The sequence below is a fragment of the Fundulus heteroclitus genome, chromosome 9 (genome assembly GCF_011125445.2).
Source record: "Fundulus heteroclitus isolate FHET01 chromosome 9, MU-UCD_Fhet_4.1, whole genome shotgun sequence".
NCBI classification, from domain to species: Eukaryota; Metazoa; Chordata; class Actinopteri; order Cyprinodontiformes; family Fundulidae; genus Fundulus; species Fundulus heteroclitus.
The window spans coordinates 37,644,853-37,671,807 of NC_046369.1; the positions used below are offsets into that span (position 1 = coordinate 37,644,853).

At 45.7% G+C, this 26,955-nt stretch overlaps 1 protein-coding gene across 1 annotated transcript; it reads left to right on the top strand.

Annotated features, from left to right (window-relative positions):
- The first annotated feature begins 421 nt into the window (after positions 1 to 421).
- LOC105935030 (protein shisa-like-2A) lies at positions 422 to 26,722 on the top strand. The gene is made up of 3 exons (XM_012875255.3): positions 422 to 825; positions 2,483 to 2,619; positions 26,317 to 26,722. The coding sequence occupies exons 1-3, from the start codon at positions 644 to 646 to the stop codon at positions 26,502 to 26,504; spliced, it is 507 nt and encodes a 168-aa protein (XP_012730709.1). The 5' UTR covers positions 422 to 643; the 3' UTR covers positions 26,505 to 26,722.
- The last annotated feature ends 233 nt before the right edge of the window (positions 26,723 to 26,955 follow it).

Consider the following 26,955-nt stretch of genomic DNA (forward strand, 5'->3'; position numbering starts at 1 on the left):
GTTCCAATCCGCACCAGGCTCCCACTCTCCGGTGGCTGCGCGGTGGCTCTGAAATGAGGCGTGTCTCCTATTGTAGCCCTGTTCGAGGCTCACTTTTCGGGTAATGACCGAGGCAGGCGGACGGCCCTGGACTGAACAGTCAGTCGTTCCGGACTTCGAATTGCCAGTCGCATACACAGTTGCCTCTACTCAAATTATGTTTTCTCTTCTTTTCCCTTTGACTCACTGTCAGATTAGGTGGAGTGGGCAATGATGATATGAAATATAACAGAAACAAATCGGTGAAATATTAAATCTAATGTTATTATGTGAGATCTAAGAGAATTCAGAAAAGGCCCGCGGTCAAATGCAGTGAGTGTTATTTCATATAATTTTCTCACAGGGGCATAGTGTAGTTCTTCCTTTAATCCATCACCTCTAAAACTGAGGCGCTAAAACCTAAAACCGTCTGGATTAGTACTGTGCATCCGGAACAGGAGACAGCGATGGAGAGAGGGAGGCAGAGAGGAAGGGAGCGGGGTCTGAGCAGCTCCTGGGTCACATTCTCTCTCCTTCTGACGCTCATGTCCGGCTGCAGCTGCAGGATCGGGGCGGTGATGAGAGCAGTCTATCAGCGCTCTCTGAGCGTCCTTGTGCGCCTGACATGAGCGCGATCTGCGAGGGTTACTACTCCAGGGAGAAGGTGTTCGTGGACGGATTCACGTGTCCGAAGGCGGGGGGCGAGTCCACGGCCGTGTTCTGCTGCGGCTTCAGTGACTTGAAGTACTGCTGCGATGACCCGAACAGTTTCTTCCCATACGAGTATGGATACATGTGGTGGCTGAGGTGAGAGATCACTGAGACGCGCTGCTGGCTGCAGTTTGGTGGAGGTCTGTGCTGCTGTGCAGAGGCAGACTGCTCAGCGCTTTGACTCTGATTAGTGTAACCGGCTGTCCCGACGCTGGACACCAATTAGGCGGAGCTTTCATTTAGGGAGATGCTGCTGACTTTTAGCCTGTGGAGATTCCGCACAGTCAGGAGCTGGAACGTCTTATTGTTTTTATGTCAGATAATAACAGCAGAACAGCTTCAGGGCTTATTAAAACATGTGGAAACAAGGGAAGTGGATTAAATTGCGGACGTATAAAAGGATCCAAGGCGCTGCTTGATCTTATCAGGATCTAATGAATGCACGGACGGTTTTATAACTGCACAGAAAAAGTGCCGCTTTTCAACAGGTATTTAAGTGGAAACACGTATACTGACGCCTGAGTTGCCGAAATTCAATGTCTGTTGCCAATGTTGGCAAGCAAATAACACAACGTGAATCACACTGAATTCACACTGATAACCTGTTTGATGTTGGTAGAAAAAGTCATCAGAGGTTGGACTTCTGCTGCCAGAGGGACTCCATGAATCATCATGCAGTTTCATGTTTATTACGGGATAAACATCTGAAGACATTTATAAACGGATCTGCGTTGCTGTTCTGTTCACCTCCATTCCATGTCTGCAAGCCCATGCAGATGGAAGCAGTACTGGGTCGGTCCAGAGCTCTGTCAATCAGCTCTGATGGAGGGTGACCTGAGCTGTTAAACCTGTATATTGTCCCGTATAAACTACAGTGGCAAACACGGGTATGGGCTGAACAGTCGCTCATGTGTTAAGCTTTTTTATATAAATTAATATGCTGGTCTCCCATATTGTGTTTTGGCAAGTTTAACCCTGCAACAGTTATGAGGTCCTCAGGTCCAATACAATTACCCAGCTCTGGGCTGTATGAGCTCGTCACTATGCATGATTAGTTAGCATTTTGTACAACAAGCCAGTGGCGGTCACTCAGATGTTGCCTTATGTATATCCTGGGAAGCACAGCCGTACTTTAATATGGCAAACACTGTATGTTCTCAATGGCAGCAGAGATTTCAGCTCAGTCTTTACTGAAGGAGTATTACAGGTTTTCATTCAGCTCCACTTTAGACGTGCCCTGACTGTTCTGTTCGTTCTGGTCTCTTGTGAACCAGCAAAATCAGCATATTTGTTCTACTTGTCGAGCATGTATTGAATAGACACATAAATCAGGAGCTGACCTTACAATCAGCCCTGCGTCTCTGCTTGGAAACTGGATTGTGTTTTCATGTTGGCTGGTTTTCCTTACTTAATTATAGTTCTGATATTTGCAGAATATAACAGTACTCCCTAAAATGATATGATGAAGGGAAGCAGGTTTTATTTTTCCTTGTTAGAAAACAGACTCAGGCTTATTATGACTCATTCACCATAACTCAAACAAAAATTTGCCGGCTTAAGTTACTTGACAGATTTACAGCTTTTATTTAACAAAAATGGAAATTAACTATAAAATGTTTGTTTTCCTATTGTGATATCTGAAGTGCTGCTGCTGTGAACGACAATAAAGAAACCTTCTAGTCCTGTTGTGTTGTTCTCCATCTGCTGTTCTTTGCACTAAGGGCTCTCCTGTTTCTTCTGCTTTGCCTTCCAGCCTCGGAGCTCTTGTGGGTCTTTCTGTTGCAGCTGTGGTCCTTCTTGCTTTCATCATCACTCTATGCGTCCTCTGCTATCTCTTCATCACCACCAAACCCAGAGGTCTAGACAGTGGACTGCCTCTTCGAGCACCAGGTACAGTATCCAGGTCTGGCTCTTTGCTGGGCCCGTCCTCCTAAAATACTGATACACAGATTTATTTAGGAGCCCTCTGCCTGGGCCCTGTTTCAGAAAGAATGGCCGATCTACCTTGAATAGAAAGCTGCTACTCTGAGTAGTTCTATTCCATCCCTATTGACCGCCAGAGGCAGTGCTTCAAGCACTGAATGATCACTCTTGCGCTTGCACAGGTCGAGAATTAGTATCAACAAAGTCACCTGTGACCTACCGGTGATCAGCGGAAGCCTATATAGGCATGTGACACCGGTAGTTCAGTCCCTTCTCATCTTCTCGCACGCAGGTTTGTTGTGAGCGGTTCCCTCTACAGACACGTGAGTTTTCTCTGTATTACCGCTTTCTCCGTCAGCTCGCTGCCAGTAGCCCCATGATCGTTTGCGGTCGGAGCTGTGGGCGTGCTCGCCCTCCAGGGGCTGCGCGAGCGACGATTGTGCCTTCGGATCTCATCTAGTGTTGGGTGAGTCTGTTTCCTTTCATTTCCTGAACCCCGCGGGTAGCGTCTTGCCCCGCTGGTGTTGCTTAAGTTAGCAGCTGGTAATAGCTGCTCATTTTGTTTACTCACCGGTGGAGTTCTCTGCCCGTGCTGAGTCCTTTTGTTTAACCTGATTAGAACAAGTCGGTTACTGTTTGTTTTTACCTCGCCGGTGGCGTTTTCTGCCCATGCTGAGTTTCTTGGTTGAACCTGGTTAAAACAATTTGTTACTGTTTACAATTACCTCATCAGTGGCGTTTTCTGCCCGCGCTGAGTCTTTTTGGTTAACTTAATCGAAACCAGCTGGTGGCGGTTTTTTCATTACCTCGCCAGTGGTGTTTTCTGCCCGTACTGGGGTGTTTTCAGCTCAACATACTTGAAACATCTATTTCACTGGTGGCGATTTCTGCCCTGTCAGTTGGGTGACGCGGCCCCTGAGTACGGGCTCCGTCACCGAGAGATGGAACGTCTTTGTTGTTCCACTTGCTTAGCCCCTTTGCATCCTGAGGATGGTCATGACCTGTGCCCCCCTTGTCTGGGTGTTGACCACCTCAAGGAGGCGCTTACTGAGGCTGCTTGCCCCAATTGCAGCGTTCTGCCCCATGCTGCGCGGTTGGCCCGGCTGTCCTCAGTCGAACAGCCTGTTCCCTGGATGGGCTCTCATCAACAGGAACAGTTGCCCCCTGGCCAGGGGTTATGCTCTAAACGCTCTGCCTCAGATGCTCCGCTAACAGCTGGGAAGAAGTCCCGCCATTCGGGACGTGGGCTGTCCTCTAAGGTGGATCAATTATCCTCGGAGTTAGCCCAGATGAAGGCTTACTGAGGCTGCTTGCCCCAATTGCAGCGTTCTGCCCCATGCTGCGCGGTTGGCCCGGCTGTCCTCAGTCGAACAGCCTGTTCCCTGGATGGGCTCTCATCAACAGGAACAGTTGCCCCCTGGCCAGGGGTTATGCTCTAAACGCTCTGCCTCAGATGCTCCGCTAACAGCTGGGAAGAAGTCCCGCCATTCGGGACGTGGGCTGTCCTCTAAGGTGGATCAATTATCCTCGGAGTTAGCCCAGATGAAGGCTCTACTCCAATGTTTGCGACCTCCCCCTGTTCAGGGGTTGGTCTTGTCTCCAGCTACTGAGGAAGCTTCAGTCCTCAATGAGGATGCCCTCTCGGTGGCGGCATCTGACACCCTCTTTCGGGGGAACCCCAAGTACATAGTCCACAGGTGTCAGATGTTGAATCCAACATCTCTCTGGGGGGTACGGGAGAGTCAGTGGCAACTGCTATTAAAGCTGCTCTGGCACAGTTGGAGGTGGATTCTCCACAGGTCCAGCCCTCCACCTCTAGCGCCTTTTTCAGGCGCCGTGAGACTGGGATGGCCACCTTCGGTGTACCACCTTCAGAGAAGTACATCAGGGAACTCCACACCTGCTGGTCTGATACTGACATCAGACGGAAGAGCCCTTGCTGTGATGCAGGAGGCCCCAAAGGTTGGGTTAGGGCAGACGCCAGCGGTGGAACCTGGCATTGCCTCCCTCATTGTTCCTCCGGAGGAGGCCCTACGAGCTAGCGCCCGCTGTCCACGGCCACAGTGTCGCATCACCGACAATCTGTTCTGCCGGGCCTACGATTCGGGGGCTAGGATGGGGCGTATTGGAAACTCCCCCTCCCATTTGTTGCTAGGTCTGGCATCTTCCCTGGAGGCACGGTCGCTTGACCAGTCGACTCAAGGCATGATGGATGTGTCTCTCCAGGCTTTTGCCCTGATGTCAAGGGAGCTGGGGCATACATTGTCCACCCTGGTCCAGGTGTGGCTGGCTCAGTCGCCACTCACCGAACCCTGCAGGTGGACACTGCTCGCCATGCCGGTGGTTCCAGGGGAACTTTTCGGCTCTGCTGCAGTAGAGGCTCTAGAAAGCACTGCCCAGGCTTCTCACACCAGGCAGCCGCTCGCAGGGCTCCACAGGCGTGACCGTCGGCCTGTGAATACTTGGGAAGCTTCTGGCTCAGAACCATGGTCTTCCTGTTTGCCCGTTGCCCCAACTTTGCCTCTAGATCCTTCTTCCAGGGTGACTCGAGCCCAGACAGTCCGGTCAGGGGCCCGGGCTTCGCACCCTTTTCGGGCTGCAGAAGCAGCCCACCCCCCCTCTAGGCCCCCAAGAGGCCGAGGTACCCGTAGGTGAGGCACTGGGGCCGGTGGTTGGATATTTTACCCCAGGTCAGCTTTCGTACTGAGGCGAATGCACCCCAGATTTTTGGGTACTGTCCACTCTGACCATGGGAGACCGTCTCCAGTTCCACTGCCGGCCCCCGTCTTATGGAGGGGTTTGGATGACCACCATCTGCAACCCTCTGAAGGCACAGGCACTGTCCAACGAGCTACGTACCTTGCTGGTCAAGGGTGCGATAGTGCGTGTGGACCCCCTGCTGGACCCAGGGGGCTTTTACTCAGTGTATTTTCTGGTCCCCAAAAGGAATGGGAATCTTCGTCCAGTTCTGGACCTAAGAGGGCTCAACACCTACCTGAAGGACATGCCCTTCCATATGCTTACAACCAAGGGGGTTCTGCAGGATATCTCCCCGGGCGACTGGTTTACGTCAATCGACTTGAGGGACGCGTACTTCTGTGTCCCTGTGGCATAGGCTCAGTGGCTTTTTCTCCACTTTGCGTTACAGGGGTGCCATTATCAGTTCAGGGCACTCCCCTTTGGGCTCTCCCTGTCTCCCCGGGTGTTCACCAGGGTGGTGGAAACAGCTCTGCCCCCCGTTCAGGCACGGGGAATTCGAATCCTGCCTTATCTGGACGATTGGCTGATCTGTGCCGCAACCTGCAGTCAGGCGATCAGGGACACCCAGCTGGTGCTCTCCAATGTGCACCGGCTCGGCTCGAGGGTAGTTTTGGAGAAAAGCAGCCTCACCCCCTCCCAGGCGACAGTGTTCCTGGGTATCCTCCTGAACTCTGTCTCCATGACCGCCCGTCCTTCTCCCCAGCGGGTGACCAGTATTTTAACCATGTTGCCTGCCTTCCATCGTGGCGCAGCGCCACAGTTTTTAAATTATCTGAGCCTTCTGGGCACGCTTACCGCTGCTTCCAGTGTGGTTCCACTGGGGCTTCTCTCCCTGCGCCCTCTGCAGATGTGGCTGAACAGCCTGGCTCTGGACCCCACCTGCCGGGAGCAGAGGGAACACATCAATGCCCTGGAGCTGCGGGCTGTAGCCCTCGCACTCCAGACTTTTCTTCCGAGACTACGGGGGAAGCATGTGTTGGTCTGGTTGGACAACACCACAGTGGTCTACCATATCAACCACCAAGGCGGGCCCAGGTCCCCGAGACTGCTGTCCCTAACACACCAGCTCTTTTATGCCTTTTCCCCATTGGGTCTGATTCCCCAGACCCTCCTGCAGGTTCTCCAGGAGGGGCACAGGCTCCTGCTGGTAGCCCCATTCTGGCCAGCGAGGACTTGGTTTCCTCTGTTGCGCAGGCTTTGTTACAGCTTGCCAATGCGCCTCCCATCCAGGAGGGACCTCCTATCCCAACTGGGAGGTGTAGGGACATAGCGCTGTTCCTCAGGGGCGCTAGACGTTTACATCCTCCGAGGCGCCGGGTGGCTCCTACCTGGGATCTTAATTTAGTACTGGAAGCTCTTCATTCCCCACCCTTTGAGCCGATTACGGCAGTGGATCTGGAACGGCTCTCAATGACTACTGCCTTCCTGCTAGCCATGGGTTCTGGCAGATGAGTGGGGGAACTGCATGCCCTGTCTATAGCCCAGCCTTGTTGTCGGTGGAACACGGATGGCTCAGGGGTTACCCTGTGGACCAATTCTTCCTTCATCCCGAAGGCCCACACAGTGGCAGGCACAGTCTTGCCGCTTCAGTTATCCCGCTTCGAGTCCGGGACCCCTTCTGAAGCTCTGTGCCCAGTCAGAGCGCTGGAGGCCTATGTCTGCACCACAGCGACCATGCGACTGACTGACAGCCTCTTTGTATGCTATGCTGGCCCTCAACGAGGTCGTGCCCTGTCCAAGCAACGGTTGGCACGTTGGGTTGTGGGGGCGATATCTGCGGCATACTCTCTGCAGGGTCAGCCCCTACCTCAGGGAGTGCAGTGCCACTCCACAAGGAGCCTGTGAACCTGGTGGGCGGCCATGATGGGGGTGCCGCTGGAGTCCATTGGCGAGGCGGCCTCATGGTCTGTGCCGACCACTTTCATGAGGTTCTATAGGATTAACATGGCTACGCCTCATCCTCTCCAGGGCATCCTGCAGCAATCACCTGGTGTGTCCCGCTAAGGTAGGTGCTGCCACCGTTTCCGGTGGGTTGTTCCTTTCTTTCTGCATCCCTCGGGACCTTGTTGGCATACGTCATTCAGTGCTTGAAGCACCGCCTCTGGCGGTCAGTAGGGATGAAATAGAACGATAGTTACGTATGTAACTACGGTTCTATGAATCCCGGATGACCGCCAGAGCGTTCGGTCCCTCGGTATTGCTTGCTCACGAGAAGATCGAGGGACTGAATTACCGGTGTCACGTGCCTATATAGGCTTCCGCTGATCACCGGTAGGTCACAGGTGACTTTGTTGATACTAATTCTCGACCTGCACAAGTGCAAGAGTGATCATTCAGTGCTTAAAGCACCACCTCTGGCGGTCATCCGGCATTCATAGAACCGTAGTTACATACGTAACTATCGTTCTACCTCACGTTGTCATACTCACTGGTTTGATTTTAGAACAGGTGGTTTCAATAAGGTAACTAAACTCAGAATCCAATCAACCCTGGGTTGAGCACCAGCATGAAAGAAGCCCTCATCAAAGTAATTCCGATAACATGATTCACCATGGCAAATAAGAAGCTTCGAAGTGCGCATTTCCCACGAGTGGAATTAGAAATCTTTAATTAAGGTATATGGAGAATGTTAAACCATAATTAACAAAGAGAAACAATGCTGTTTCTCTGTATTAACCCTTCACTCCTCAAGTAATCGGTCACACCCGTTAGGCTTTAATCAGACTGAATCCACTCCACCTGCCAGCCTCCCTACTTAAGCCTCACTCTGCCTTCACTTCCCCGCTACTCCGTCTTCATTCTTCTGGTGCCTCAGCAAGAGAAGCTCCCATGTCTTCCTGAGCACCACATGCCTGTTGCTCTTCAGCCAGAGATCTTTCCATGTTTGGCAAAGTGTTAACAGTCCCTAGTCTGGCTAAACTGGAGATGATCCCACGTCCGGTCAACAGAGTTCTCCACGCCAACCTGCTACCTTCCAGCTACAAGTAAGGCCTGCACCTCTGTTGGATTAATCACTATCTCCTTTGTGCCAGGACTCTCAACCTGCTCAGGAGGCTTCCTGTTTCAGCGTCGCAGCGCCCGTAGCACTCCAGCGTCCTCCAGTCTCACCAGCTCTCCAGCTCCTGCATTCACCTCCTTCCACAACCCATTCTCTTTTCAATAAACTCTTTCAAACGAAGCTCCGTGTCTGTGGTATGAGTTCGGTTCATCTCAAAAAAACATGACAGCACAGACCAGCCAAAAGATGAACCTGAACACCACATGAAGCTTACACACAGGACTGGAGGTTATTGAGCTGTTTAATCAGCTCTGGGGCCAGAAGGAGTCTGCGCTGATCAGGGCGGACACCTTGCAAGTTGTTTGCCAAGGTCAGCCAACGGCGCGGTCCTGGCATGGAGGTTGGCGAGGGAGAGGTAATCCCGCGTCGTTCCTGGCTGGCGCTCCGCAAACCTTCTGTCAGGGTCAGCCACCGTCGCCACCCCCTCTCCTCTACGCCTCCGTTCACTGCCGCTCTACAACCCTCATTCTGGCTCCAAGACACCCGACTGTGCCTCCTCCTCCCTCCGCACCGCAGCCTCTGTCCTGCCAGTCACCGGAGGAGGAATTTGATGACTTCCCTCCGTTGATTTCACCTGACCGCGGAGCTGCATCACATGCCACGGCCAAAGTCAGCATGGATGTGGTGCTCATGGGGGAGTCCGATCCTAGGGTTCCAGCTGCACATGCCACGGCGCAAGTGCATGTACCTGCACAGCCGGCTGTCTCCAAGCTCCCTGCTCCATCGGCATTCGCGGTGGTTCCAGCTGCACACGAAACAGCCCAAGCCTGCTCGGGTGTGCACGTTCCTGCCGAAAGCCCCACTCTGCCGGCCTCCGAAAGCCCCGCTCTGCAGGCTGCTGAAAACCCCGCTCTGCCGGCCGCCGAGAGCAAAGACCCACCGGCCAACGACAGCCCGGTCCCGCCTGCTGTCGCTGATGTTACGGCTGCACATGGCACGGCCCAAGTCTGCGTGAGTGTGAATGTTCCGCCGCTGCCGACCTTCGCAGTCAGGCCTCTCCATCAGCAGCGGCCTCTGCCTCACCGTCTGGCTCCTCCCTGCCTAGACGCCGGGCTCGCCGGTGCAAGACCCAGCCCAAGGCCTCCGTGGGCTCCTCTCTGCCTCAGCCTGAGGCCTCCGTGGGCTCTTGTCTGCCTCAGCCTGAGGCCTCCGTGGGCTCCTCTCTGCCTCAGCCCGAGGCCTCCGTGGGCTCCTTTCTGCCTCAGCCCGAGGCCTCCGTGGGCTCCTCTCTGCCTCAGCCCAAGGCCTCCGTGGACTCTTCTCTGCCTTAGCCTGGGGACTCTTCTCTGCCTCAGCCCGAGGCCTCCTCTCTGCCTCAGCCTGAGGCCTCCGTGGGCTCCTCTCTGCCTCAGCCCTTCGTTCTCAATTCCCGTGAGGGGGTCCAGGAGGACTCGCCTCCAGCAGTAATCCTCCGGTCCAGCGAGGCAGTCCAGGAGGACCCGCCTCCAGTCGTGACCCTCCTGTCCTGTGAGGTGTTCGAGGAGCACCTGCCTGTTCCAGGGTTCCACATCTGGAGGACTCACATGAAGTTCCATTCGCTGCCACCTGGGACCCTTCTGCTTCGTCGACGGGGACGTCCTCCACGACCCCCATCTCGGATTTACCTATTCGGTAAATCCGAATAGGTAAATCGGTAAATCCGATTTACCTATTCGGTAAATCCTATTTACCGAATAGGTAAATAGACGAACAAAACCGTCAAGGTACCACTTTGAGCTACCTCGACGGGGCCATCCTCCTCAAGGTTTCCTTCGAGCACTGCTGCTCCGCCACCTGCCTCATCCTGGCCGTCCTCCGCCGACTTCATCTGGTCAAGCAGCCGCAAAAAAATCCCCAAAAAAAAAAAAAAAAAAAAAAAACGGAGTCCCAGTGCTCTCAGAGGTCCCAGCGCTCTCACAAGTCCCAGTGCTCTCAGAGGTCCCAGTACCCCTTAGTTTTTTGAGTCTGCTTAGCATGTTTTTGTGTACCTCTAGCTATCTAGGTTTGAGTAGATTCAGCGCTCCCTAGTTTCCGAGCTTTCCTAGTGCCTTCTAGTACCTAAGTTGTTCTTGAGCCCTTAGTTCCCGAGTTATCCCAATGTCCTCTACTTCCTTAGTTTTTCTTGTGCTCACTAGCTCCCGAGCTATACTAGTGTTTATCTAGTTCCTGAGTTATTCCCTGTGTTCTCTAGTTATTTCTAGAGGTTCTCTAGTTTCTGCCTTAGTTCTGTAGTTCCTGCCCTAGTCCTGTAGTTTCTGTCTTGTTGCTAGTCCCTATGTTTCTATGGGTTCCTGCGCTGCATGGGTTCCTGCACTTGTGGATTCCTGAGCTCTTTGGGTTCCTGTGCTCTCCCAGTGCCCAACAAGGTCCCAGCGCTTATTTAGGTCCCTTATTTAGTCTTGTAAAGTTCCTGAGCTCCCTAGTTTTGAGCTGTTTTACGCTCCCTAGTTTTTTTATGGTCCTGGTGTTCCTTATTTTGTCCGGTTCTAGTGTTCCTTGGTTTTGTCTGGTTCTGGCTTCCCCTTAGTTTCCCAGTTCTAGTCCTGCTGAGTCCTCCTAGTTCCTGCCATTTTAGATTTAATCAGTTCCCTGGCGTGTTAGGACGCCCTCTGTCCCTTGGTGTGTTAGGACGCCCTCTGTTCCCCGGCGTGTTAGGACACCCTCTGGTTCCTGGTATTATAGTTGTTCTCTGTTCCCTGGTGTTTTAGATGTTCCCGTTTTCCTTAAGGCCCCGGCGTTTCCCTAACGCCCTGGCGTTTCCGTTGGTGTTTCTGCATGCTAGTTGTGCCCCAGCGTTTCCGTACGCTTGTTGAGCCCTAGCGTTGTTGTTGCCTGTCTTCCCATGGCGTTTTCGTGAGCCTATCTTCCCCCGGCATTTCCGTACGCCTGTTTTTCCCTGCCGCTTCTGTACGCCTGCTTGTCCAAGGCTTTCCCCTACACTCTGTTTGTCTGCTAGCATTTTCAGACGCTCCTTATTTTGCCAGCGTTTTTCAGACACCCCTTAGTTTGCCAGCGTTTTCTAACGCTTTGTAGTTTTCCCTGCGTTCCCTAGTCTCCTTTGATCCCCTGTGTTCTTTAATTTCCCGGGATCCCCAGTGTTCTCTGTCTCCCTCCTTTCTGAGCCTCCCTCCGCCCACCCTGGTTGGGTTGTTTTGATTTGTTTTTGGCCGTCCGGAGACAGGCCTTGACCGGGGGGTGGGGGGGGGGTTGTCAGGGTTTAGTTTTAGTCTTGTTTATTTTCCCTGTGAGTTTTCAGTTCATCATCCTCTCACTCAGCCTACCCTTCACTCCTCCAGTAATCAGTCACACCCGTTAGGCTTTAATCAGACTGAATCCACTCCACCTGCCAGCCTCCCTACTTCCCTCACTCCGCCTTCACTTCCCCGCTGGTCCATCTTCATTCTGGTGGGAGTTATTGAAATAACTCATATGTTCATTCATCTTTTTGCCATTATTTGGGTTCACCCATCCTTCTAAAAGTGAACTGACATTGATTTTCATGTAGGTGTATAATTTGTGCCAACCTCACTTTATATTAAACATATGGGCTATATTTATATTTTAAGTTTAAGTAAAAGTGCCGTTATTCAAGAAATGTGCTGTAGCCCTAAAGGTGTTGGCGGGGGGGGGGGGGGGGGGGGGGGGGGGGGGTTATACAAACGAGCTGGAACAAACTTGATGGAACCTTGAGCTGGAAGTTTCAAAAATTTGATAAGGAATAAATTATTGCTTTTATTCTGTGTAGTTATTTTATTAATCTTGGGTCTCTGAATAGGAAAACCATTATTACTATAACTGAGTGCAACAATAACATTCCTGAGAGTGTGACAAACAGTTGCATCTGAAAGATTTTCTGTGTCACTTATGTTATGTAGACTTTAAAATACTTCTGTTAGTCTATAAATCTCTAAATGGCTTAGCACCTAAATACATCACAGACTTGTTATCAGCGTATCAACCCTCCAGACCACTCAGGTCTTCTGGCTCCAGCCTACTCTGCATACCTAGAACCAGAACTAAACAAGGAGAAGCAGCATTTAGTTCCTATGCTCCACTTATCTGGAACAAACTTCCAGAAAACTGTAAAAGTGCAGAAAGCCTGAGTTCCTTTAAATCGAGATTAAAAACACATTTGTTTAGAATTGCCTTTGAATGTTCAAGTTAAAATGTTTTACTGTTTTCAAATGTTCTTTTTTGTTTCTACACTATCCCTACTTGCTTTTATTCTGTTTTATTTTCCAATATTTTAATCATGTAAAGCACTTTGCATTGTCTCTGTACTGAATTGTGCTATATAAATAAATTTGCCTTGCCTTGCCTTGCCTTATTGAAAAGCTGAGGTTAGCAAAGAGCAGCACAAAGAAATGGTTCAGAAATGAGAGCATCCCTCTTTATAGGAGCGATGTGCGGGCTGAGTATATTGAGATAAATCATTGACAGCAGCAAGAAACGGTAACGCTTGAAAATATATTAATCCAGAAATTATTAGACATTTAATCATGGTAATATCAGCCTGTCCTGGCAGAGATTTCTGTGGAGTTTGTGTGCTCCAGCATACAGGCTCTTCCAGATAAGGATGCAACTTTTCCTTGTGCAGATCTCAGCTAAAAAGTAGAAAAAACTCAGTGTTTTCCCAAACAACTCTGCTTGGTAGCAGGGTTGTTTCACAGAGTAATTTGTTGTCATAATTTGACTCAGGGTAAAGGCTTCTGAGCTTTCTGAAATGGAAAAGCCAAGGTATGTAGGAATTTACCCCAGAAATTACTCTGAATATCCACTAACCCAGATTTCTGAAACAGGGCCCTGGTGTCAATGTTGTATACAAATATGAACTGAGCTCAGATATGTTTAGCTAAATTAGATCAAACATACACTATGGTGTCAATGGTTTTGTCCCTCTGTCTTCACACACATGACTTTAAGTGATGTCCCAGACTAAAATCATAAGGTTTAACCCTCTGGAGACACTGGGACCCAACTTGATCCTTATTGTTTATTTTGATCTTTGATAGTCATTTGTTTTTTTGTTTGCGTTTACGGAGGAGATTTTCCACATCTCAGTGGTTTAAATGCTACTCACGCACTGCATAGACAGGACCTGTAAGGGTACCCTATCAATGGCCATTAAAATCACAATTTTTAGATATACTTTATTTTAGCCGTCACAAAAGGTGATACTTGTGACAACGTTATACATGTTAACATTGGATTTTTCGGTATGTCCCACCCCAGTGTTGCCAATGAGAGGGGAATCAGGCAGGTGTGGGGATACTCCACTGCAGTTCATTGGTTTTGTTTTCCTAATGAGCAAGAAGGTGGCCTCTTTTAACTTTAGGTCGCAAGATGAAAGGCTGACTTTTGTCTGTGTCAGTGGGCCGGCAGCCATTCAGATTACCCAACCTTGATGAAGTCTTTGGATGGTATTTTGGAAGGGGAGCCATCTGAGGATTCTGCCGTGCTCTTTTGGGACTATAAAGGACTGCAGTGATGGGAATACCTGGAAGGGTGTGATTGGCAGGCCTGGAGAATAGCTAGCTACATGTAATGGCCTTCAAAAAGCACTATTATTGCAACACAGTTATTACATGACATCAATTATCCTATTTTTGTACAGCTCTTTGGGCAAACTAGCAGTTTTAGATATGTTTTATAAATAAACTAGGTTAACATAAAAGTAAAATGTCCTTGTGAAAAAATGTGATAATAGGTTGTGATATATCTTAATATATGCTGTGAAAAAAGCAAGATTGATTGTTTATTAGCATTTATTAATTTTAATAGGGATGCACAGTACATAAGCATTAACATTTGTGTCGCCCCACCTTAGTCAGTTGTTAATATACTGTATCGTCTGATAAGTAAAACTGGGCTAATATTAATAACCAATGTTTATTTCCATCATGTCACTGTTTGTGTATGTGTTTTGGGAGGGAGAGGGAGGGGCCATGTGGTATCTCTTTGGTCATGTGAAAGTGATGGTGGTGCAACGTAGGATTGTGGGGGTATTTAACTGAAGCTCCGAGCACTGTCTGTGGAGTGGTCGGCCACAGTGGTTGTGGTAGACATTGGGCTGTCATAGTTGAGACCCACTTTAATATTGCAAGGGGGGCTGGGACAACACTGACAAGTGGCAGACCATGGTTATGGTTCCAATCTTTAAGAAAGAGAACTAGATGTTCTGGAGTGCTCCATTGTGCAAAAATGTCCTCATCCCGGCCTGCAAGTTTCAGTAAAAGCACTCTATGGTGTGATAATGTGTGGAAAGCCTAAAACAGCCAAACATTTAACTTACACGAGCTGTCCTAAAGACAGGAAAGTTTTATGTTTTACTTTGCAGCACTTTAGATTTTGTTGACAACGCCACTAAAAAGAGGCTAAAAAGCAGTAAAAGAATGCTTCTGCTGTTTGTTCACTGAATGTATTGATCTGACTCGAAGTGAATGTTTGTATTTCAATTTAGGCATTCTGTGTATCTTCAGATAAATGTTGATTGACAAAGGTGCCACTCAGTTGAAGGATATCAAACTCACAAAAGCAGAAAGGCAACATTTGCAGAAAAAATCTCTTTCACTACCGCGTTAGTTCCTTTTTCTAAAAAAAGATTGACCTGGTATTGTTCTTTTCAGTCAGATGGTATGGCATGCAGAGGAAAGGTAAAAATAATAGAACATCAAAAGGTGTATCAAGTGCTATATTAGTGTGTCATCTTCATGACTGAGGCAAGGCATATTAGAAAACCTTTCACAGGACTGCAGGTTTAGGCGGTGGCTGCTCTGACATGTGGCCAGTCTAGAACACAGACTGCCACACACAGTTGTCTGTTGCTCTTATATACAGCATCCCACGGACTGTTAGTTGGTTATGCAGTTACTAAGAGGAGAGAAAGACCTATGACCAGCTGAGAATTTCTTCAGTGGAGGCTTGAGACCCATTTATGTTATGCTGGAACTCAGGGAGCATAAGTGGCACACTCTCAACCAGTGTTGTTCATCATGCTTTGACTGAACATCTCACAGGTCTTTAAAAGCCAAGTTTGATACCATGGTGAATCACAAATCGGTCAACGTGTATGACCTTCTAGCATTAGTTGATACAAATTATTTGCAAATTCATCAGTTTAGTTGCATTTGCTGTTATTTGTGTTAAAGGTGTGTTTGTATTCTATTTCCAAATCATGCATATGTAGATCCTTACTTGAGGGGATTCTGGTGTCTTTCTTCCGGTTGGCACACAACACACACTATAGTGATGGAAATGAACCAGGAAACCTGAAGAGAATGTTCTACCTCTGTTGGGTACATTACGGACAGGTCACTAGTCCATCACAGGCCAACACAGGCCCACGGGACACTCCTAAGACCAATTTAAATTCAGTTTATCCAACATGCTGATATTTCCTTTTAGATGTGGATTACCCCCCGCCCCCCCAAAAAAAAAACACATACAAGAGGGGAACTCTGCAACCTTTGTAACTGTGTATTTCATCGAGGTTAGGTTTTTTATGGATAATCTTGGAGAGAATGCACGTGTTTCTATGTTTGAGATATTAATGCCTGTCCCTAATGTTTGCTAGCTGTTTTTTACTCATGTAATATTGTTAAAATTAAAATTTAAACCAAATCTAACCTAAATATCTTAATAATTGTGACCTCAACAACCAGAAATCAAATCATTTCAACATGTTTCCAGTGTAGTATCTGTGTGTGAAAAGCAATCGAAATTCCAGCGGTAACGGCACTGTGACAAGTTCAAATAAAATCCAGACAAGATAAGCTAAGTGGCAGGAATGTTCCAAGTTTGAATCTCACCCAAGGCATGTATTGCATCAGACTGCAGGATTTCCTTGTGCCTGTGGGGCTTTTCTCTGGGCTTTCTCTTCTACAACCTCAAGGATACCTTAGATTCAGTGAAACACAGTATGAAATAACAACAACAACAACAATAATAACAACAATAATAATAATATAACAGGCCCTTCCCTGGGCTTCCACCTTATCATGGTGGAGGGGTTTGAGTGTCCCAATAGGAGCTATGCTGTCAGGGGCTTTATGCCCCTAGGAGGATCACCCCAAGGCTGACAGGTCCTAGGTGAGGGACCAGACAAAGAGCAGCCCACAGACCCCTTATGATGATTGAAACAAATGGACGCAATATTCCCTCGCCCGGACACGACTCACCTGGGCCCTACTCTGGTGGTGGGGCACGCTGGTGAGTGCCTGGTGGTCAGGCTTTTACCCATGGAGCCCGGCCCGGCTCTGGAGCCAGTCTCCTTGAGAGGGGTTGGACATTCTTCCACTCTGGAGTTGCCCCTGGTGAGAGGCGCCCAGCAGGAGTGGGCATACTTGTTGTCCCTCATCTCAATCCCTGTACATTGGGGTTTACCTCGGTCAATGAGAGGGTGGCCTCCCTCTGCATACTTGTGGGGGGGATGGGTTCTGACTGCTGTTTGTGCTTATGCGCCAAACAGCAGTTCAGATTACTCACCCTTTTTGGAGTCCTTGGAGGGAGTACTGGAGAGTGCCCCTCCTGGGGACTCCCTTGTTCTGCTGGGGTACTTCAACGCTCACATGGGCAATGACAAGTGAGACCTGGGGGGGGCGTGGTTGGGAGGAACGACCCACCTGATCTGAATTCGAGTGGTGTTCTGTTGTTGGACTTTTGTGCTCGTCATGGATTGTCCATAACAAACACCATGTTCAAGCATAAGAGTGTCCATATATGCTCTTGCCACCAAGACACCCTAGGCCGTAGTTCAATGATCAACTTTGTTGTTGTGTCATCTGACCTGCGGCCGCATGTCTTGTACACTTGGGCGAAGAGAGGGGTGGAGCTCTCTACCGACCACTACCTGGTGGTGAGCTGGCTCCGATGGTTGGGAAGGAAGCCGGTCAGACCTGGCAGGCCCAAACGTGTTGTGAGGGTTTGCTGGGAACGTCTGGCAAAACCCCCTTGTGAGACAGAGCTTTAACTCCCACCTCCGGGAGAGCTTTGAACCTGTCCCGAGGGAGGTGGGGGACATTGAGTCTGAGTGGACCTTGTTCCGTGCCTGTATCGTTGAGGCAGCTAGTCGGAGCTGTGACTGCAAACTTGTCGGCGGGACTCTTAAGATAATCTTAAGAGATAGTTCTGCTGTGTGTGGTGTGTTAAGATTAATCAGGTCCGCTCGGTGGAAAGTCGGGACCGCCCCAACCACAAATAGGGGTTATTCAGCATGTTAGATGGTCTTGCCCTACTCTCCTAATGTGTGTGGTGTCCTCTGACGACAAACAAGCAGGCAGCCTGTTAAATGTGACATGTTGCCAATCCGAAAGTACAGTATCGGAAACAGGTGAGAGAGAAAAAACAACTCACCTCCTTATATTAGTGCAGCAAATTTCGAGTTTCCACTCCTTTAACCAACAATCTTTCTTTTTATGTTTTTTCTTCTTTAAAATTAGTCCACAAACTATCAACATTATGCTTCCTCATCGTTCATGTTTATTTACTCTGGACTCATGTTTAGTCATGAGAGGTTTCGCAACATTTCCCGTCTGACATCTGAATGATCCTGAGTGAAAGCAGTTTTGTGTGTTGTGTTGAGCTCACCGTCTGACTGGACAACACACACTGTACGAGCAAACCTGTTATACCTAAGATTTTTTATCGTTATGTGTGGTGTCTCTCAGGCTTTGAAAACTGGCCGACTATTTTAAAATCCTGCAGCGTGAACCAACCTTAAGTTGTAAAGTCCCAACTCAAATCCAATTATTTGCAATTTTACAATTGATCCACTAATATGATGTGGTAGCCAAGTCCACAAAATGTTCTTACCCACAACATTGTGGGTAACATTGTATATTATTGTAATATACATTACATACCAAAATTCACACTATCATTGCTGCTTACAAGTGGTTCATGCTCCTCAGAATTCTGTTGTGTAATCAGAAATTGTTTTAATTCCTTTTGAAAACATCTTTTATTGTTCTCTAAAACCAAAAATTACCAGGTAATGCATTCCTTGAAACCATGCCTCTATAAAAACAACTCTCTTTATTTGATGTGTTCTGCAACGGGGTAAGGTATGGAAGGTAAATGACTGGTTGATGCACACTTACATGCGTCAAGGCAAAGATTTTTGAGTATGGGTGCTGTTAAGCTACATTGAAAATTATAAACAGACCAATGATTAGGTTGGTATACTATAATTAGTCACCCATTTTTCGACTTTGTAAGCCCTTACCCATATATGCAGCTCGAGGGATCTGTGCAACCAACGGTCCGAAAACGCACTGTTGGGCAACGTTTGACACAGGCAGGCTGCCCAAAAGTTGTATGGGGCTTTAAGCACTAACGCTAACATTGTTTCACTACAGATGTGGTGAAATCTGGCAGACAAGGCCAAGTTTATTTGGCTGAGCTTAAAAGTAATCAAGGTTATTATTTGCTGAGATGTATTTGTGAACTAACTGAGCTCAAACACAAAAGAAAGGATAAACCTGTTGCTCATTGTTGTAACTATATTAACACAACAATCAAACAGTGAAGAATATGTTTATGGGTTTTTACAAATTAAACTTGAGGGTTCCTTAAGTCTCAAATATTTGTTTTATTTTTTTATTTATCTGTGCAGAAACTGTAAAAGCAAATTTAATTGCATTCTCTGTCTCAATAACTAAAAATAAAACATTTATTCCCCTAGTCTTGTGTTAAAATTCAAGCTGGTATGGGGTGTCCCTGTTAGTTTTGGGGCAATAAATAGATGCTTAGTTTACGCATGGTTTAGGACAGATGAGGTATTTCATGCACATTCTCTATATTGACCCAAATGGACCAGTGTGTGTTTAAGTGTAATTAGACAGAACTTTGTGGAATTGTGGAGCAGCTGATGGTCAACGTCTAGATTTGCCTGCTCTGGGTGATAACAATAAAAAAAATAGAGACATATTTTTGATGTGTACATATCACTGATGTTTTACTTCAAAGAACATGTGCTGTCTGGCTTTTATTTAGGCTATTCTGTCTTTTATTAGTGAAATGCTCCATATGGACCCTGTTGAGTTCCTCTCCAGGCCTGATTTGGTTCTGCATTGCCAGTCTGATTTATGAAAGTTGACACCTGTGCAAGTTTATGCAGGCTGGAATGGGAATTTATGAACCAACCAAAGACTCTGCTGTACGATGGAACTGTTTTGGGAAATATAAAATGTTCCCATTTGTTTTCTGGACTGTTCTGCCAGCTCTTACATTCACTTTGGAATTGCCTTTTCTCCCACTCTCAATTTCCAGACAAATAAGGGAACAGAGACATACTTGTGTGTCTCTTTGAGAGAACATTTTTTCTTCTTTTTACTGAACTCAGAACAAAAGATAAACAGGTATTAGAAGTTAATGAAGCATACTGAAACGTTCTCTTCAAACATTGGAAACACCTGTTATCCTTGTGAAATAAAGGCCAAATGATCAGTTAAGGCCTGTAAATGTGTTTGTTTCTAAATAACTAGATTGAAACTGTGATACTGCACAATTAGGCTGGGTGGAAGATGAAAGCCACAGATCTTGACAACTTTTAAGGGTGAAATAAAAAAAAATTGCAAGATAAAAGATCAATTTTCTTTAGATAAGGAGATTCTTCTCTTGGTATCCCAAGAAAAATATGCTTCGCAAGACTAGTTGAAGCATTCAAAAAAATAATGCTAGCCTTCCTGTCATGAAGAAGTCATAAAACAGCATTTTTGAGATATTTTAAAATAAAGACAAAAAATTTTTATTTTGTTTTATTGTATTTCATTACCAATTAGCATGTTTACTTGGGCTGCCAGTTGTCACAATCCTAAAGTGTGTGGTTATTTATTAGTTTTTAGGTTCCTTGGATTGTGCATCTTTCAGTTAGTTAGTTTTGTGTATAGTTTACCTGTGTTTCATGCCCTTCTAGGTTCCCACCATAGTTGCCTCCCCTGCTGTGTGTATTTCTGTTCATTGTTACTCACCTGTTCGTTATCCAGTTGATTACTTCCCAGCATATTTAAATTCCTGTTTTCTTTGTGTTTTGGACGGTTTTCATTTTTGGGACATTTGTTATGATGCAAAACCATAGCAACCATATATTTTTTTTACAATAGGGAGCAGCTAATTACCTTCTTAAAAGTTGAAATAATACTTCAACTACATCCAAAAAATCCCAGATTAGCGGAAAAGGGGGTGCTGAGGATGCAGAGCAAGAACAAGAAGGAGAGAGAAAAGGAGGATTCATTATGGGCAATGTGAGATGTTTGGTAAACAAGTTGGGTGAACTCTATAACAACTCCTTAACAAGGACCCAGCCAGAATATTGGGAATGCAATATTATGTTTCACTGAAACATGGCTGCAGGATCATGTCCCCGACTCCAGTCTCTTTGCCAGGCTTTCTGACCAAACCAGCAGACAGAGATTTAAAGAAAAGCGGCAAGAGAAAAGGTGGTAGATTGCCAGTGCTGGTGAACAGTAGATGGTGTCATCCAGGACATGTTACTGTAAAATGCTGTCTCTGCAGCCGGGATATTGAAGTGTTTGCACTGAGTCTTTCTCCGTACTATTCACCCAAAGAATTCACCTGTGTTATTTCGGCAACAGTCTCCATTCCAACAATTGCTGTTGTCAACTCTGCATGTGATGTCATCAGCTCATTAGTGGATAAACTACAGGCTCAACATCCCAGTGTGTTTGTAGCAATATCTGTTAATTTAAATCATGCCTCACTCTGCTACACTTCCAGCTTTTTAACAATTTGTCACCTGCTCAACTAGAGAAAACAAAACTTTGGAGTTGTTTTACACAAATGTCAATGATTCATACATCTCTAAAGGAAGACCTCCTGGCAAATTGTATAATATATATAATATATAAATTGTATAATATGATTGAATTTGACTTTTTAAAGTGCCTTGAGATGACATGTTGGCGCTATATAAATAAAATTGAATTGAATTGAAATCAGATCACAATCTGGTTATTCTCTGCTCAGAATATAAGCCTCTTTTTCAATGGCAATTTGCAGTAAGGACAACTATGAGTAGATGGTCACTGAAAGCTGAAGAAGCCCTTAAGGGTTGTTTTGAGACCACAGACTGGGATGCACTGTGCCAGCCACATGGGATCAGTGCCATGACTGAGTACATGACTGACTATATAAAATGTTGTGTGGATAACACCAACCCCACCAGAACAGTGAGATGCATCCCCAACAACAAATCCTGGATCACCAGTGACCTGAAGGAACTGCTAAATGAGAAACAATGGCCTTCAGAAATGTAGACAGCGTGCAAAGGAACATCATGCAGATGCAAATCAGCTGCCTCAGAATCTGCACAAGTGTAACCACCAGGAAGTATGAAAATGGCCAGATCTGAGGGGGGAAACCTAACTAAACTTAAGGAGGAGCAAATCTAACAGAACTACTAAAATATTATTTAACATAAGTAGGGTAGACCGGGGCTAGTTGTCACACTTTTTACACTCATACATAAATATTGGAATCAAAACACCATATATAAAAAACATATGTACCAGATGAAAGACCAAAGTCTCAGGTATATATTTTGTATTCGGGTATATTTCACATCTTATTTCTGTGCAGAGTTATAAGCGATCTAATGGAGATTGTCACCATGTGACAAGTTGCCCCTCCAAGGGGTAAGTTGCCACACTATATTCAATTCAATTTTATTTATATAGCGCCAATTCATGAAACATGTCATCTCAAGGCACTTTACAAAGTCAAGTTCAATCATATTATACAGATTGGGTCAGATTATACAGATTGGTCAAAAATGTCCTATATAAGGAAACCAGTTGATTGAAGAAGCGTAGAGCCACAGGAAGAGTCATCTGCATTGTACATGGCTATGCAGCAACCCCTCATACTGAGCAAGCATGAAGCGACAGTGGGAAGAAAAACTCCCCATTAACGGGAAGGAAAACCTCCGGCAGAACCGGGCTTAGTATGAACGGTCATCTGCCTCGACTGACTGGGGGTTACAGAAGACAGAGCAGAGACACAACAAGAGAGACAAAAAAGCACAGAAGCACACATTGATCCAGTAATCTGTTCTACATTAGATGGTAGTAGCGGGTGAGCCGTCTTCTCTGGATGATGTCACAGTTAACAGAACGCCAGACCAGGTGTACCTACTATGAAGATAAAAGAGAGAGAACAGAAAGTTAAAGCAGAAATGACAACACATAATGCATAATTGAAGAACAGTAGAACTCTATAGAGTGAGAAAATTAGATCCTGATGTCCTCCAGTAGCCTAAGCCTATAGCAGTAAAACTATAAAGGTAGCTCAGAGTAACATGAGCCACTCTAGTTATAAGCTTTGTCAAAAAGGAAAGTTTTAAGATTAGTCTTAAAAGTAGACAGGGTGTCTGCCTCATGGACCAAAACTGGGAGTTGGTTCCACAGGAGAGGAGCCTGATAGCTAAAGGATCTGCCTCCCATTCTACTTTTAGAGACTCTAGGAACCACCAGCAGACCTGCAGTCTGAGAGCGAAGTGCTCTGTTAGGAACATACGGGGTAATCAGAGCTCTGATATATGATGGAGCTTGATTATTAAGGGCTTTATACGTTAGAAGAAGAATTTTAAATTCTATTCTTGATTTAACAGGAAGCCAATGAAGGGAAGCTAAAATTGGAGAAATATGATCCTGCTTGTTGATTTTTATCAGAACTCTTACTGTAGCATTTTGGATCAGCTGAAGACTTTGAAATGCATTGTGTGGACTTCCTGATAGTAAAGAATTACAATAGTCCAGCCTTGAAGTAACAAATGCATGGACTAGTTTTTCAGCATCACTCCTGGACAGAATGTTACTAATTTTGGCGATATTCCGGAGGTGAAAAAAGGAAACTCTGGAAATCTGTTTAATATGGGATTTAAATGACATGTCTTGGTCAAAAATAACACCAAGATTTTTTACTTTATTACCAGAGGCCAAGTTATGCCACCCAGATTAAGTGAGTTTATTTTTTGAGGACTCTGGGGTAAGATGTCACATGGGGTTTTGCAACCAATAAAATAAGGGCAAAATTAATTTTGTTGTTATTTTTTAATGTTAAGTGAATAAATGACAATAACTCACTTTTACTACTTATGAAATAATATGAAATAATACGCAACATGCATTACGAAACTGACACTTCAACTTTGAATACAAACAAAAGAACAAAAAAAAATCTCTCGAATCAGACTCCTCATCTGAGTTGCAGTTTTGGCATAGCTTATGTAGATTGAATTGCCAGGAGCACATGCATCATATGAAATAACATCTTATTTCATATACAATATTATGAAATATTGATGGATAGCTGTCTGACCCTGAATTTCCGCTGGTGTGAATGTTTTACAGTATCACGCCAAAGTACGGTAATTGACATTAAAGTCTTTCGCTGTACTCCTGTTCGACTTCCTGTTTGACTGCCCTCAGTATCACGTCAGGTGCTGCACGGCCATGCTCTGTTTTTCTTTTATAACTCCTGACCATCTTCTTTCTTACGCCAAAATGACAACTTACGCCAAAATGACTGTGACAAGTTGCCCCAAATGACCATGTTTGCTAATGCTAGCTCTATTTTAACATTAGGCTTAATCAGAACAATGACTGAGGTATGACTGGATGCCTTAATATCTACTTTAACAAGTCCATATGTATAACTGCTAGAATTTTTATCTGAATGAAGGTTATTTAAAAAAAATATAGAGTTAATATTTTTTACTTTGCGTAGTGGAAAATGGTCAATTGGTGCCCATTTCAACTTACAATGTCTTGTCCTCTTCTCACTCAGTCCGTGAGACCTGACCATGCAAAGGAAGAAAACTAATATTCCACTTTTTGGTTGCACCCTCTGATGGAGAAGATAAATGCAATGTGACAACTTACCCGTGTGACAACTAGTCCCGGTCTCCCTTACTTACAGAAAGAAGGTGACAAAAATGAGGATCTAGGGGGGAACAAAACAAAAGGGCACATAAAACGACTGCCTGGTCACCAGGGATCTAACATAAATAACCAGTGTGCGATTTGCAAAAAAAACAGAGGGGGGGATAATTTCAAAAGTTGTATTAATGAATCAAAGTTTTATTAATAATGGTTAGCTAGCAGGTGCTCTTTCAGGTAGCTAGCTAGATCCAGTAGGTTAGACTTTTGTTTTTAAACTTGCGCCATCTACTGTCGGGACTCAGGAGTGGGTATTAATTTACTTTAACCGCTTTGAGCAGAAAATGTAATAATACTCTTTAAATACAAACAACAAAATTAATTTACAAATGTGAAGGACACAAGACATGTATTAATATCAATTTTGAAAAATCCATCATATTCAGGGGTTTAAGCAAAAACAATCAATTTGACTGAAAATTTTTCTAGTCAGCCCATATATTCCTGGGCCGTGGACGTCATGCCACCTTAGTAACCTCATTTGCTTATTGTGCAACGTCCACTTTACCAAATCTGACAGTTCCATTGACAATTCCTGTATCTCTCCCACCTTTCAGCTTCAGAGCCTTTGCACCATCAAGGACAGCCCTCTCCATAATCTTCTTCACTTTCCACATCCGTAACATCACCTGGTTAACTTTCATATTTGCAGCATCAAGCAAGTTCTTCCTTCGCACTTTTGGCAAACTGGTCCACAGTCCACTCACCTTTCCACTTTGCAATTTCAAAACCCTCCATAAACTGCAGCTAATTCAAAACACAGCGGCTTACATCATTACATCATCTTCTTCACACCTGTACATTAACTCTACTGTAACATTCAATATAAATCAATCCTATATACTCTGTGTCCCCACCTCTCGCTCATTGACTGCTGGACATGGTCAACAGCCCCTCCATGACCTTCTTTGTTACAGAAAAGCGCAGGTGGAATAATATTTATGATTTTTTTTACTTTTTCAGAATCAGACCCAGTCAAACCGGGACATCGTTTCACATTCCGACCCTCCTTCTTCTTAAAAAAAAAGCGCGTCATGCTAACTTAGCCGAGCTACAGCGTTACTCTTTCAGTTTGAAATAAAACATAACAGCAACAGACACACTTACCGAGGGCAGTTGTTGTCAGTTGTTTTATGCACTGAACTTTCTGACCTGCTGGTTTACATAAATCCAAAGAAAACCTTTGACTACCGCTACTTTCATTCATGCATCTGTGGTCAGTTTGAGATTTTCTTTTAAAAGTTAAAATGATTGAACACCGATAAACCTCAGACTGGTAGATTTCCGCTTTGCAAAGACCCGCCCTACTCTCCTTCTGACTGGCTAATGTCCCGGCTCTGCCAGATTTCATTGGTTAAGCGCAGCTTCTGTTTAAAATCTTGAATAAAAAGTCTACACGGAACATTTTGCGCTCATTTTCCAAATGACGAAAGTCCCTCACAGCGACGGAGAACATTAAACCCCTGATAATATTACTTATTCAAATCAGAAGGGGGATGAATGTATTCCCCCCAGGGATAAAACATGAATGACCAGAGGGGGTGACGTCACAACCAGAGGGGGGGGGGGGAATCCCCCCCATCCCCCCCAGCAAATCGCACCCTGTCAATAACCACTCCCCTGGGTTTCCTGATATTCCATGTCAGAACGATTCTCTGTGACCAATGACCATCCAAAGGCCACCCTAACCCCAAAACCACCTAACACCTTTAATCCATTCGTTTTTCAGCTGTAAAAATGTGTGTGGCCTAAAGTTTGGTACATGTACCTCACAGTAGGCCATTTAAGCTTAAATAGGTCAAGTTGCTTTGATAAATCTGTTGGAGAAACAACAGTAATGAAAAGCTTTAGATTTTTTGTTATGTCTCTCATGCTGAAATGAAGCTTAGCTTTTCTTTTTCTTATTTTCAGATGTTAACGTCAGTCAACAAGGAGCTGCTGCCAGCCACAGCGGTGCCCCTGCTGGTCCTCAGGGCCTCAGGAAACACTTTATGAGAGGCAAGCTAGACTGTGACAACCAGCAACCAGACCCGGACCGCCTTTTTCAGCGTTGTTTTATGGCTACCGTCACATCCATCAATGTGGAAAACCCTGCATAGAGTGAACATTATTTTTGTTCAGCTACTTATTTTAGATTTGCATTAACTCATCAATGCCTGAATTTAGATATCAAACTGTACAGAACGTTTTATTACTTGTGTTTTGCTGTCAATCAGATGACAAATCAATTTGAACTTTGCATCTATCATGAAGGTAAATTTATCGATGCTGCTAATTAGCTACACCTAAGGAATGAAAAAATAAATAAATCTCAGTATGTTGATGTGTTATTGAAGCTGATATATCTTAAACGAGTTAATGTAATTAGTGTTTTAAAAACTGCTAAATTACTTTGCTGCACAGTCCCATGGGATCCTAGCCCCCTTTTCGCAATATGAAATCCGTGTTATAAATAAGATTTCAACAATTTTTGAACAACCATTGGTTTTCCATCCCTTAGTATTTCCAAATAAAGCTAAATACAGAAAACCCATTCACTGTACTATCCCA